General features: G+C 38.2%; 1 protein-coding gene and 1 pseudogene across 1 annotated transcript in view; one reads left to right on the top strand and one right to left on the bottom strand.

Moving 5' to 3' along the window:
- Nucleotides 1–13,032, top strand: part of AHI1 (Abelson helper integration site 1) — a 168,118-nt gene that overhangs the window by 125,769 nt on the left and 29,317 nt on the right. The window contains 2 exon segments of the mRNA XM_070417742.1: nt 5,793–5,955; nt 9,197–9,297. Coding sequence (XP_070273843.1) covers nt 5,793–5,955; nt 9,197–9,297 — 264 coding nt within the window.
- LOC139012775 (H/ACA ribonucleoprotein complex subunit 3 pseudogene) lies at nt 1,486–1,763 on the bottom strand (annotated as a pseudogene).

The raw sequence follows: 13,032 nt of genomic DNA, 5'->3' as shown, positions 1-13,032 counted from the left end.
TTGCTTTCTATTCGAGTATGCCCAGAGGGCCAACCACGAAACCAAAGGTTGCTTCAAGCGCACAGGAGATGGTCCATACCTGAGGAGTAAATATATGAGATAAAAAAGAACAAATGTTTTATTATTGAGCACAAGTTAAGTGTAACAAATACTTCTATATTGAACCTTAATATACTTTCTTAAAGGATGCCAAAAGTGTAATAAGGTTATAATTACATTTATCATGAACACAAAAAATGTACACATTTCAGTTAATGTGTATTGAACTGTAGCAAGGCTTCTGGCATAGAATAATTACTAATATGTTTCACCTTATGTTGATTGATAATCCTGCCAATAACCATAAGTGGTGACCTAACAAGTCTTTGGCTGAGTGCTGATCTGCATATGCATAGACTAAAACTCCATAAGGAAGAACCATTCAAAAGTAGTAGACTGCACAACAGGATGGGAATAATTCACATTCCTGACAGTCAGAATGGAAAAACCTCCTAATATATGGGGCATCAAGTAGAATAATCAAGAGGATAATTTATACCCTGGAAATGGGGTTTATTGAATCCTGGAGGAAAGTCTCTCTAAATCTGCTCTAACAAAACTTAAAAACAAACCTGGAAAGGTTCAAAATGATCTCAAGTAACTACATGCCAAAAAAAAGGTCCAACACTCGTTTAAGGAATACAAGGAAGTCCAGCAGTCACCAAAGTAAAATTCACTTATATTAGTTTTCTAGGGTTATTGTAACAACTTACCACAAACAGTGTGGCTTAAAACAGAAATTTATCCTCTCCATGCTCCGGAGGCCAGCGCCTAAAATTACGTTAAGCAAGGAGAAAGCAGAGGGAAAGTGGTGTGATCGGATGCCGCATTGGCTGCAGGGAGTTCCCCAACCATTATGGGGCCACCTGAAGCAGTGCTGGAGGAGACAGTACCAAACATAGGAGTTTATTCAACATAACGTAGCTTATTGAATGGCTTGGGGGCATTATGAATATTGATTTTTGGATTGTATTATGGATAAACATGTATGGAACATCTGCTGAACAATACTGGTTAATGTTCCTTCAGTAGATTAGTTTCAAGAACCACTGAGAATTCTTCAGAGATAACTGTAATGATGAAAAAATCTCTCGGAAGGTAAATCATTACAAAGAGGAATTCCCTTAAATGGCTTATAACAGCCTGTCAGATTGGTTAAACCAAGAAAGAGTATCTGGCAAGCACTACTATGAAGACTGAAAAATGTATGTCTAAAATAATGGCACTTCCACCATGATTATGCCCAAGCAACTCAGCAAGCTTTGAGAAAGAGGAGGAACTCTGTTTCAAATATGTGAAGAGTGGACAAAATTTGATCAAGTGGGTTTTATGGAACATGTCATTTCCCAGACCTGTCATTACCAACATGGGCACATAAACTTGTGTTTTTAAACTTCTATTGAAGAAAGATTTCTGTAACATATTGCCAAAGACATTCTGTCATACCTACAATGCCAGACTACTGTGTGCAAGGAATGGTACATTCTTGGTCTCAGAAAGTCTCAGAGGGGTAGCAGGACAAAACTGAAATTTAAGGACAGGGCACGGTTGCTGGGTCATCAGCATCTCAAAACATTTCTTGATGATGATTCGGTGCAGAGAGTATTTGTCGTCTTGGGAGAACCAAGTAGCATGGGCCAAGCAGGTCTGTTGTCCTATGGGGCAGACTTCCTCAGGGTGGAGACCCAGTCTTTCTGTTCCTTGAGGTAATGCTAGAGAAGCATGATCATGCTGAAGCCAGAGGTTCCAATTCCATCTGCTGTCTCCCACATTTTTTACGGGTTGCTTTATGTTACCCTAAAACAGTGAGATAACAACAAAATCTAGTTGGAGATGGGGGAGACATGACTTATGCAGTAGCCACTGCCAAGTTAAAATAAGCAAAGAACTTACTATGTGTACAGTGATTCTCAGAAGAGACTAATTGGTCTTCAGATGAGACGCACAGTAGAATACAAGCAGATTCTCAGGAGCCACGTGGCTTCTGTCAGTGTGGTGAGAATGGTCATAACTGCACTGCCAGATGTGGACTGTCGGCATGTGAAACACACTGGTTCCTCATTGTATAGCAGGTTTGCACTTAAATGTGAGGAATAGTATGATGGTGACATGCTCTCAAGACTGTTCCTTTGGGGGATATAACCTCCCAGTTATCACCTTCCTGGATGTCGGTTGTGGAGTTTGGTGACAAGGACTTTATTTCTATACCAGGAGGTAGCATTGTAATAGTGAAGAACACAGTAATGTAAGCTGGGAACCTATAATGGATATGAGTGTGGCATTGCCCACTGGTAGTACTAACATGTGCTAGTAATGAGCGATTCATCTGACACCATCGGGTTGTGGGACTGTTACTGTGCCAGGACTGCCGTAACCAGATGCCATAGAATAGGGGACTTAAACAACAGAAATGTGTTTGACCCAGTCGTAGAGGCTGAAAGGTTAGTTTCTTCTGAGCCCTCTGTCCTCATCTTGCTGACTACTGCCTCCCACTGTGTTCTCACATGGCCTTTTCTTCTGTGCATGCGTGGTCCTGGTACCTCTTCCTCTTTTTATAGGGACACCAGTCCTATTGGATTAGGGCCCCACCCATATAACTTCACTTAATCATAATTACCTTCTTAAAGGTCCTATCTCCTAATACAGAAACATTAGGGACTAGGGCTTCAATTTATGAATTTGGGGAGGAGTGTCACACAGTTAAGTCCATGGCAGGGACACAGAGTATGGAACATATTTCCAAGGACTAAAGGGCCATGCGAAATTAGTGTGTTGCATTTGATTGTTTAACAAGGATAATCAGTGGGTACTTTAATAGGAAAATTGAATTGTAGAGTCATAGGTCTTTTGGACCCCTGTACCTCTGAAGGGTCTCTTTTTTCAACAGAACCTGGTGGGCAATCAGGAAAAGTTTTCTGACACTGGTTGGATGAGTTCCAGATTGTCAGTAGGCCACACAAGCGTTTAAGCCTGATGTGGGACTTCCTGAAAGAATCTGTTGCCTAAGCTGGATCTCTCCTGCTCTCCTTCCTAGCAGCCACCTCTGGTTCCCGATAAATAAGCATACATTGACCTCATACTTGCTTAAGGTCATCACAGTTGTGCTGTCTCAAGTGTACCAAATCCAGGCAGAGGAACAATAGGAACAAACCCCCAGTTTTCTGATACTGGATTTTATCATGAAAGGAAAACAGTGGACCTGCAGGTGACCGAGGATAGTTGATCTTCTCAGCACAGCTGACTACTTAAGTACTGCTACCCCAAAATATGTCTTATCTTTCATGAGTGAGTAAGATTTCCTGTTCCTCATTTTTCCCTCTCTTTTGCTTCTTCCCCCTGTTTGATTCTAGATAAACAAGGCCCATAAATGTGTTTCGTTTTGGAAAAAACTCACTTTAAGTCCCGATTCTACAACTTACTAGTTTACTTGACTTTAGGCAAGAAATTAAATTTCTCTGTACATCAAATTTCTCATTTATAAAATTGAAATAGGAATGTATACCCTGCCAGGATTGTCATAAAGGTTGAATGAGATAACTTACATAAGCAACTAGCATGGTACATAGAACATGGCTGGCACTCAAAACATTTTAATTTGCTTTCCTCTTCTATGATAGCACAGGTAGGAGAATAAAGGAGAAGAGATTTGGAGAAGAAAGAACAAAGGGAAAAATTAAAAGTTCCACTTTTACATAAGTAACTGGGCATCAATATACTAAAAGGTATAAAAGATTTGTAATCTTTAAACAATATCCTGCATAGTATGTTGTAAGTTAGAGACTGTGCTAAGCAGTACAATAGGAATTGCATTTGTACCATTTGAATTAAAGTGTCATTACTGCCCTTATACAATATAGTGACAATAGTTAACTCCAGATTTACCCATTAAAATCTCCTAGTTGCCCTAGCTGTTTTGACTCAGTGGTTAGAGCAGGGGTGGGCAAACTTTTTGACTCGAGGGCCACAATGGGTTCTTAAACTGGACCAGAGGGCCGGAACAAAAGCATGGATGGAGTGTTTGTGTGAACTAATATAAATTCAAAGTAAACATCATTACATAAAAGGGTACGGTCTTTTTTTTTTTTAGTTTTATTCATTTCAAACGGGCCGGATCCAGCCCGCGGGCCGTAGTTTGCCCACGGCTGGGTTAGAGCATTGTCCCATGGACTGAAGGGTTGTGGGTTCGATTCTGGTCAAGGGCACACCTCGGTTGCAGGCTTGATCCCTGATCCTGATTAGCGTGTGTGCAGGAGGCAGCCAATCAATGTGTCTCTCACATCCATGTTTCTCTCTCTCTGTCTCTCCTCCTCCCACTCTCTCTAAAAATCAATTCGGGGGGGCGGGGGGATATCTTTGGGTGAGGATTAACAAAACAAAATAAAACAAAATCTCCTGGTTAATGTGTTCACAAATGCTTCATCATAAATTAAAGGGTACCGCAGAGTGTCTTGTAAACTATTCTAGAATCCTCTGCTTAAAACTCTTCTGTCTTCCTGTCGCCCGTATTATGAGGCTTCTGAACTCTCAGCATGTGTGATCTGGCCACTTCTTTCTTCTGTAGCCTCAACTTCCCCCACCTTTCTGGGCTCTTACCTTTACTCCCCGACTCCCATCATATTGAACTATTTTTGGTTTCTCTTTTCTGAACTCAAGCAAGTCGGGCCTGAGATGCACTTTTGATCTCTTCACCTGGCTCTTCGTTGATTATACTTGATTTTTCTGCAAAGCCTAATTGTAATTCCTTCCAGAAATTATCTTATTTATTATTGTATATTTGGCCACTAGCACGGTACCAGGTCATTAGGAATTCAGTAAATACTTAAGTAAATGAGTCAGTATTCTGCCTCATCTGCAAGGATTATATAATATTTTTATTGCCTATATTATTGTATAACCTATAAATTTTCAAATCCCATTTAAACAGAAAAAAAGTAGAAGTAGTTTACTCTTCATATTATGTACCACTTTATACAATGTATCACATCTAAAATGGGTTTATGTCTGCTTCCTTCTTATAATTGCTATAAGGGATTTGTAAATACCATTGTAGTCATTCATTTTGATTTGGGTTTTTCCAAAGGGGGAAAAAATCAAATATAGTGAGTATTGTAACAACACAGAGAAGAGGATTCTCATAGAAAGGATTTTCCTCTTAAATTTCTATCTGGTGAAAATGAGCTTATCAGAGATTTTAAAAGGCAATCAGAAGATTTAGATTGTTGATATAAAATATCAGAAGCATATGTTTGTAGAGAAATATATCTCAAAAAGAGACGTTAACAATATACAAGTGATCACGATGAAGTTATGTAATTGGGTTGTTCCATTGAGCTTTCCTTTTTGTAAAATTGTTGACATTCTGAAGGATTTTTTTTTCCAGATGCATCTGCTTAGCACAGAGAATGGGAACTAAAGGTAGCATAAAACAATTCTAAGAAAGTGAATGTTGTGTGACCTTTTTTTTAATTTGCTTCACAAGTAATTTATTTTAAAAAAATTAACATCTGCTATTTTGAAGCTAATCTTAGTGTATTGAATGCTCTTAACCATTTCTCAATCCCACAGTCTTTTATCTTGCTTCTCCTGCTGTGTTCCCACCACCCTTGATCCCATTAGCAAACCTTGAGACCGCCTCAGACTTACCAAAGTACTGCTTTGGTTTCAGCTGCTCTTCTGCAAGAGGAAGTGAATGTTGGGGGTTTTCTCTGTGGTACAGTTGTGATAAAGCTGTGGTGGTCTTATCTCTCTCTTAGGTAGTGGCTCTTTATGACTACACAGCGAATCGATCAGATGAACTAACCATCCATCGCGGAGACATTATCCGAGTGTTTTACAAAGATAATGAAGACTGGTGGTATGGCAGCCTAGGAAAGGGACAGGAAGGTTATTTTCCAGCTAATCATGTGGCTAGTGAAAGTAAGTTTTATGCTCCCTTCCTGGTTTACTAGTATGGTATAACTGATATACAAGATTTTATCATGTTGTACCCTTTAATTTACTGTCTTTGTAACTTTTGCATATGTTTACCAGTGGGTATTGCTTTTCATTTTCATGATGCAAAAGAAATAAAAGGGAAGGCACTAGTACACCAGAAAGCTATTACATTAATCCCAGGGGACCTGCCCATCTTCCTACAACCTTCTTCTTCAGCCCCTTTTCCCTGTACCTGCTTCAAGCCCTTCAAGCACAATTATGTCAGGTCTTCTCTTGCCACAGTGACTCAGTTGACTTTAAGAACCTCTAGTCCCCCAATTTCTATTCTTTTACTTTATATACCACAGGCCTCGCTGTTACCTATTACCTACCTACAGTAGGTTGTTTCATTCTCAAGAAAATTAAGCCCTCATTTGTGAAAGGGAAAAGAAAGGAGCTGGAGAAAGAATTCTAAATACAGTTTCTGAAAGTGAGAGATGAAAATAGAAAGCAGAGAGCTTGCGAAGAAGGACTAGAAGGAAGGGGAGAAATACAGTAATGCTTCTTCAGAAGAATCCTTTTATCAGCAGTTAACTTCTCATGTGGTAGGAAAAACAATGCTCAGGGGTCAGGGAAACGGATTTCTAATCCTAGCTCCTCCACAGCTATTATCGATGTGCCTCAGTTTCCTCCTATAAAGTGAGGAAGTTGAACTCTGTCATCTCTAAGTTTTTTTCCAAAAATACTAAGATCATTTAGTTATGATTTAAAATGTAGTATAGGAAGCCTAGAGATTACTCTGTTTTGAATAATTATTCAGTCTTTTGCTTCTGCAAAGAAGTAATTATTATAGATAATAGCTGCTTTTCAGGCTAGTCTGTGAAACCCCATTTAACCCAAACAATGGCTGAGCAAAAGTACTGTTGATTCCTAAACTAAGTTCTGAATTTTTGAGAGCAAAGGAGATGGCATAGGAAGAACTCCTTCCTTCCCTGAGCACTGGGCGCTGGTGTAAGCCCAGATAAAATATTTTCTCTTTGGCACTTTCTACCACGTTGTCTGCACCCTGGTATTTCCCAGTGCTCCCCTGCCCAGTCTCTCAAGGGCTCCCAGTCTCATTGCAGCTTCCTTCCTCAGCTTATCTGCTGCTTTCAGCAAACTCCTCCCCTCAGAAGTTCCCAATGTCTCAAAAATCACCCACTTCTCTCTCACACAACAAAAGTCTGTAGTTCCTCTGTGCCATTGTTTTAATTCTCTTTCCTTGAGCAGTAAATGACTTATAGCTCTTAAACTCTATTGCAGGTATAGTTTTATGTTTAAAAGAAGATGCATAATGGAGAAAAAACATCAGGCAATGTGGAAGAAATTTTAGGACAAGTTAATACCCGGTCATCTCCCAAAAAATCTGCACTTCTAACTTCCAGATTGTCTCAAATATCCAGGTTTCTTTCCTCTCCTTCTCACATGGTCAATACCTGGAATTCAGCTTCTGCCTTTTAAATCAAGAGCTACCTATACAATCAAAGTCATTCTGGAGTATATCCATCATTTTAACTAGATATTACAACTCATTGTTAATCCAGATACAAATGAAAGCATAATTGTTTTATACTTGACAATGTAAAAAGATTATGTATTTCCAGGCAGGATGGTATTAGGTGCTTTAACTTTATAATCTAATTAGTTTGCAGAAATAACCTCTTAGGCTTCCAATTCTGGAGAGGTTATAGATATTTGATTATACAGTGGGTAAAAAATCCAATAAATTTCTCTTCTATTATATCCCAAGTGAGACTTCTGAAGCATACTGTAATGATGATTAGTGGATATGTACAGAAGTTAATGGTCACTTGTAGTGACTATTCTTCAACTGTCATAATTCCTTATTATATCCCAAAATAATTGATATTTTATTTTGGCATTAGTTATTGCTGTGGGAGAAGCCTTGTAAATGCCAGAACAAACAGAACAAATCCTCATATACCTGAGAATATAATTGAATTCTCACTTCACTGGGGACTTTTTTTTTCTCCTTTTATCCTACTTTTTACCTGAATTTTAAAAAATCTTAACAGATGCAGAGAGACTGTTTTAACATTAGAGAAAAAATTAGTCAACAGCATATTTCACTCTAAAAATAGTAGACGTCCTTTATCTTTATCCAAAGCCAAATATACAAAGCAATGATCTAAGGAAGTACATATCTGAATAGAATCTGCACCGACTGTTAAATTAAGAGCCAGGTCCTCTAAGGAACTATAATAGAAGACATTGGTATCCCATCTTATAAAGATTTCCTCTCTTTGTACCTTAAGCCACTGGAAGAAAAGCATGATCAGCTTTCCTTAATCACATCTTTTCCAATAAGAGATGAAGAAAGCCAATAATGAATCAACCCATACACAAAGCTAGTTAATACAGCTCATAATCTTAGAATTTTGATTAGATGTATTTGAACAATTTCTCTCAATTCAAAGTTGTTCAAGTCATTTAACCAAGATAGATTTTCTTTTTAGCCCTTTAAAATTCCCACCTGACTTTTTAGATTCTGCACTGTGTGTAGACTAACTAGAGTATGTAGATTATAATTTTACATTATAAGAACTTCAGATTCAGCATTCTGAATAGATTCAGTATTGTGTATAGTCCTTGCCCCATGCTTATCTATTTCATACTATCTTCCCAAATTACCCTTTTTCCACACATCTACCTGACAAAATCCTACCCATTCTTCAGAATCTGACACACCTACTGTTTCTTCCATTAAGCATCTCCCATCCTCACATCAGAGTTTGTCTTTGTTATTCTCTCTCTTTTAAGTAATGTCACATTCTATTTTATATTACAGTTCCTTGTGAACTTACGTCTCTGACCAGATTTTATGCTCCTTGAGAGCAAAGACTGTTTTGATCATCTTGGTGTATCCTCCATCAGTACCTTGCATATAGCAGGTTCCTGATTAATATATATTAAGATAAAATGAAATAAGCATCTGCATGACCACATAGTAAGTGAAAATGACACCTTCTACATTTCTGAAATCCTGCTTATCAAAACTTTACAATTATAAGTTATGTTTTTTTGATAATTAATGTGTAAGATTTCCCATCGCCTTAACAGTAAGTGTCAGATAGCTTATTTTTACACCCAATTCTTTGGCTTTCTATCTGCCCCCACTATTGTTTTTTCCCCCATGAAATAATGCTTCTCAATTTGATTGCCTGAATTTCTTTTTCAATTCCAGCACTGTACCGAGAACTGCCTCCAGAGATTAAGGAACGATCCCCTCCTTTAACCCCCAAGGAAAAAGCCAAAATGGAAAAACCTTCTTTATCTTCTCAAAAGGTAAATGTTTTCAAGAAAATGTATAGCATATGTGCTTTGATTTTCACTCTCTCTGGATAAAATATTACTTTATTTTTCATGCTTATATCCTTTATTGATTACATTATTATTTCTTTTAATATTGGCACCAATATTATGAAATATGTAAGGCAAATATTACTGTAGCCATTTTCTAGATAAGGAAACTGAGGAGGCTCAGAGATTAAAGTAGACCTCAAGTCACAGTCCAAGTAATGGGACAAGGATCCAGAGTAGAACTTGTGACCTCAAGTGTGATGCTATTTCCATCCTATATTTGTTTCTGTAATGACGATTCTAACCCTGTTATTAGCCCCACCTGAGGGGTACACGTGTGCTAAAGGTCATTGGGGCCCACAGAATAAAGATGTCCTATCTTCCTGGAGCATTCCTTTTACTTGCTAGAAATTTAAAATATTTTCAGATTAAAATGAGTATGGATATATTATCAGCCAGAAAAATTTCATGTTTTTTAGCTTAGGCCTTCAAATCCCTCAGTCAGTATTCTTCTGATATTAGTAATACTTTGGTGCAAAGTTTAATAAGCAGTGTGCCATATCACATATTTTACTTATTGAACTTATTTTATACTGTGACATTAGCTTTTGCTTTAGATGGAATAACTTCACTTCTTAATAACATGAAGTAGTAGGGTAAAGAGTTTTTAAACAATTGAACCTATCATGTATCATTAGTCATTCAGCCTATATTTATTGAGTGCTTATTTCTATGCTGAGCATTAGTCCTCACTGAAACAAGATTGAGTAGACAAAGCACTTGCCCTTGAGGCTGGTGGGTGAGACACCTACAAGTAGACAATTGCAACAGAATATGGTAGGAACTATAGTGAAGATATGTACACAGTGTATTGAGAACACACAGCAAGACACCCTCTAAATCTGCCTGGGGAGTCCAGAAAGAGTTCCCCGAGGAGGTCATGCTTGAGCTGAGGCTTATAGGATGAAAAAGTATGTGCTACGTAGATGATCTTAGAAAAAGCATTCTAGCAGAGGGAACAACTTGAGTAAGGTGTGATAAAGTATAATTGTTTTCTGGAGTATAGGGCCAAATGGAGAGAAGGACAGAAGAAATGCAGGAGCCCAGTGTACTCTGCTAAGATGCTTAGATTGTATTCTTCAGGCAAAGGGGATCCCCTGGAGAAGGGAATCCAGGAAGTGTCATATACAGATCTGCATGTTAAAAATATTCTAGTGGCAGCATGGTGATTGAATTAGAGGTAGCTAAGACCTGGGACAAGAAAGTAAGTTCAAAATAAAGTATAAAAGCCTGAGCTAGCGGAGATAGAAGGGAAGGGTATAATTCACAGGATTTTGTAATTGATTGGATGTGATTAGTGATATTGGAATCTAAGAATTGTGCTGAGGGCCCTGGCTTATTATATAAGTAAATGGATAGTGGTACCACAGAAATAATAAAAGAATTAGGAAGATCTGGGGAAATAGAAACAAGGAATGGTAGGGAGTAGGATGTAATGAGTTCAGTTTTAGATATTTTGATTTGTTAATAGTCTTTATAGTGCTCCCAGGTGCAAATATTCACTAAGGAGCCAGAAATTCAGAACTGGAATTTGAGAGAAGGTAGGGCTTCAAAATAAAACGGGGAAGGTGCTAGTGTATTCATTGTATTGCATCAGTAGAGTTGAAGCTCATAATGAAGGAGATAGAATAGACACTGTAGACTTCTAAGAGAAAAATCTAAGGACAGAATTCCAATTGAACACTAGTATTTAAGGGACAAGCAAAGGAAGAGAAGATTAAGAAATAATAGTCAAAGGGGAAGGAAAGATCCAGGAAAAAAAAGTGCCATGGAAGCCAGAGAGAAGAGAGGTTCAAGGAGAGTATATATTCAGTAGTATGAGAAATGGCCGATCACTGAGGTTGTCTAAGCATTTGATAATGAAGAGGACCTTGACACCTCTGCATATCAATAGTATGACACGGATTGAAGAGTAGAATGTGGACTCAGCAAGAGAACACATGGAAGTCTTCCCAGAGCTTCACTTAAAAGAAGTCAAGCAGTGACTGGAGGGAGACCCCGTTCCAGAAATGACTTTTTAAATATTGGAGTGACACATACAATTATGTTCTAAGAAGACAAAGCCAATGGACATGATCGGGTTCAAGGTAGATAAAGAAAGCACACATGGATCTTGGAGAAAGCAGGAGGTTTTTATTGGAAAGACTGGTTGATAGATTAATATTGCCTTAGAGCAGTACCCCTCTGAGACAGATAAATATGAATGAGGATGCAGATAAGTTAATAAAGCGGGAGTCTAGAAATTAAAAATGTCTTTTTATTCTCAAAAACAGAAATGAAGATTCACTTCAAATGTGAGGGCAAAAGGTGTGAGGTAGGAAGAAGAATAGTGACTGTTAGAATACCTTGAGGACAGTAGGAGCAGGAGATCATTTGGGACCTATAAAGAGATTTCTGAGTAGTTCTGAGAGCTGCTGTTTGAATACCATGAAAATGTAGGGAACATAATTTTATGTAGTTGGATGGTTTTCTTCAGTAGTGCTCCACATCTAGGACATAGGAGTGGAGAAGACAAATCTGGTTTGATATATAATTGGAGTTGTGGGTGTGATAGAGGCCAAGAGAATTAGAGACTTGATATCATTGGGTAGAGAGTCTCTGAATTCACACCTTATGGAGGATTAGCCAGATTGGAAAGGATGTGGAATCAGGAGACTGGCCAACTTAGAAAGCAGGGTTCTCTATTGCATCAGTAGAATTGGAATCTAAGGTTGCCATAAACTACCCATGCCCAGGTGGAGGCATAGTGTCATGCAGAAAGGCGTTAACCTGGAACTATGGCCTGTAAATCAAGAAACTTGCTTAATTCGTATTTCAGATGTTAAGCAGCTCAAGGTTATGATAAATTCATGGAGTTGAATGTAAGAGTTGAAGTCAGATTGAAGGACCTGCCCAAGGAATGAAGACCAAGTGTTGCATAGATTTTCTCTTTGATATTAAAATTCCAGAATGATTGCAAGAGTTGGGGTGAACCAATAGTTGAAGTCCTTAATTCTCGTGGTAGAGCAGATGTCTCAACTTTGGTTTTACATTGAAATCGCCTAAGAAATAAAATAAAATAAAAATGCTGGTGCTTGTCCCCACACCCACAAATCGGTTTAATTGGTCTGGGTGGATTTCAAAAGCTTTCCAGGTTATTTTAATGTGCAGCCAACATTGATAACCATTATTAGAGTGACCACAATCACAATGTCTGAGGGTAACAGCTTCAAAGATAGAGGCTATTATGGCCAGGTATGAAGTGCTTTGAATGTATAAAAGCCTGAAATCAGCAACAGAGAGCTAAGAGACCAGTGCTAACTCCAGGTCCCTGTGGTTCATGGTTGGATTATGTGAGAATGAACAGCCTATCCTGTACAGAACTGAAAGAAAAATAGTTTCTCAATAAAAAGCCAGTTTCACATACAGCAAGGATATATGGTGATGGTTGCCTCTGACAGCCTGGGATACATGTTGAAAGGATTGGCAAGGAATTTGACTATGGTCAAATGCTACATGTGTAATATTATCCACTGTTTGGAATTCACCAGATTTAAGGATTTAGGAAGATGATAATATAATTTTCAAAATATTTATAACATTGGCATAGTCATCAAGACAGCTAATGATATTTGTAGTCTATGTCAGGAACTGCGTGAGAGGCTATGATCGATACAGTCT

This window comes from Myotis yumanensis, unplaced genomic scaffold, assembly GCF_028538775.1.
Source record: "Myotis yumanensis isolate MYYU_CA2020_CCGP unplaced genomic scaffold, mMyoYum1.0.hap1 SCAF_6, whole genome shotgun sequence".
NCBI classification, from domain to species: Eukaryota; Metazoa; Chordata; class Mammalia; order Chiroptera; family Vespertilionidae; genus Myotis; species Myotis yumanensis.
This window is presented reverse-complemented; position numbering and strand designations above follow the sequence as displayed.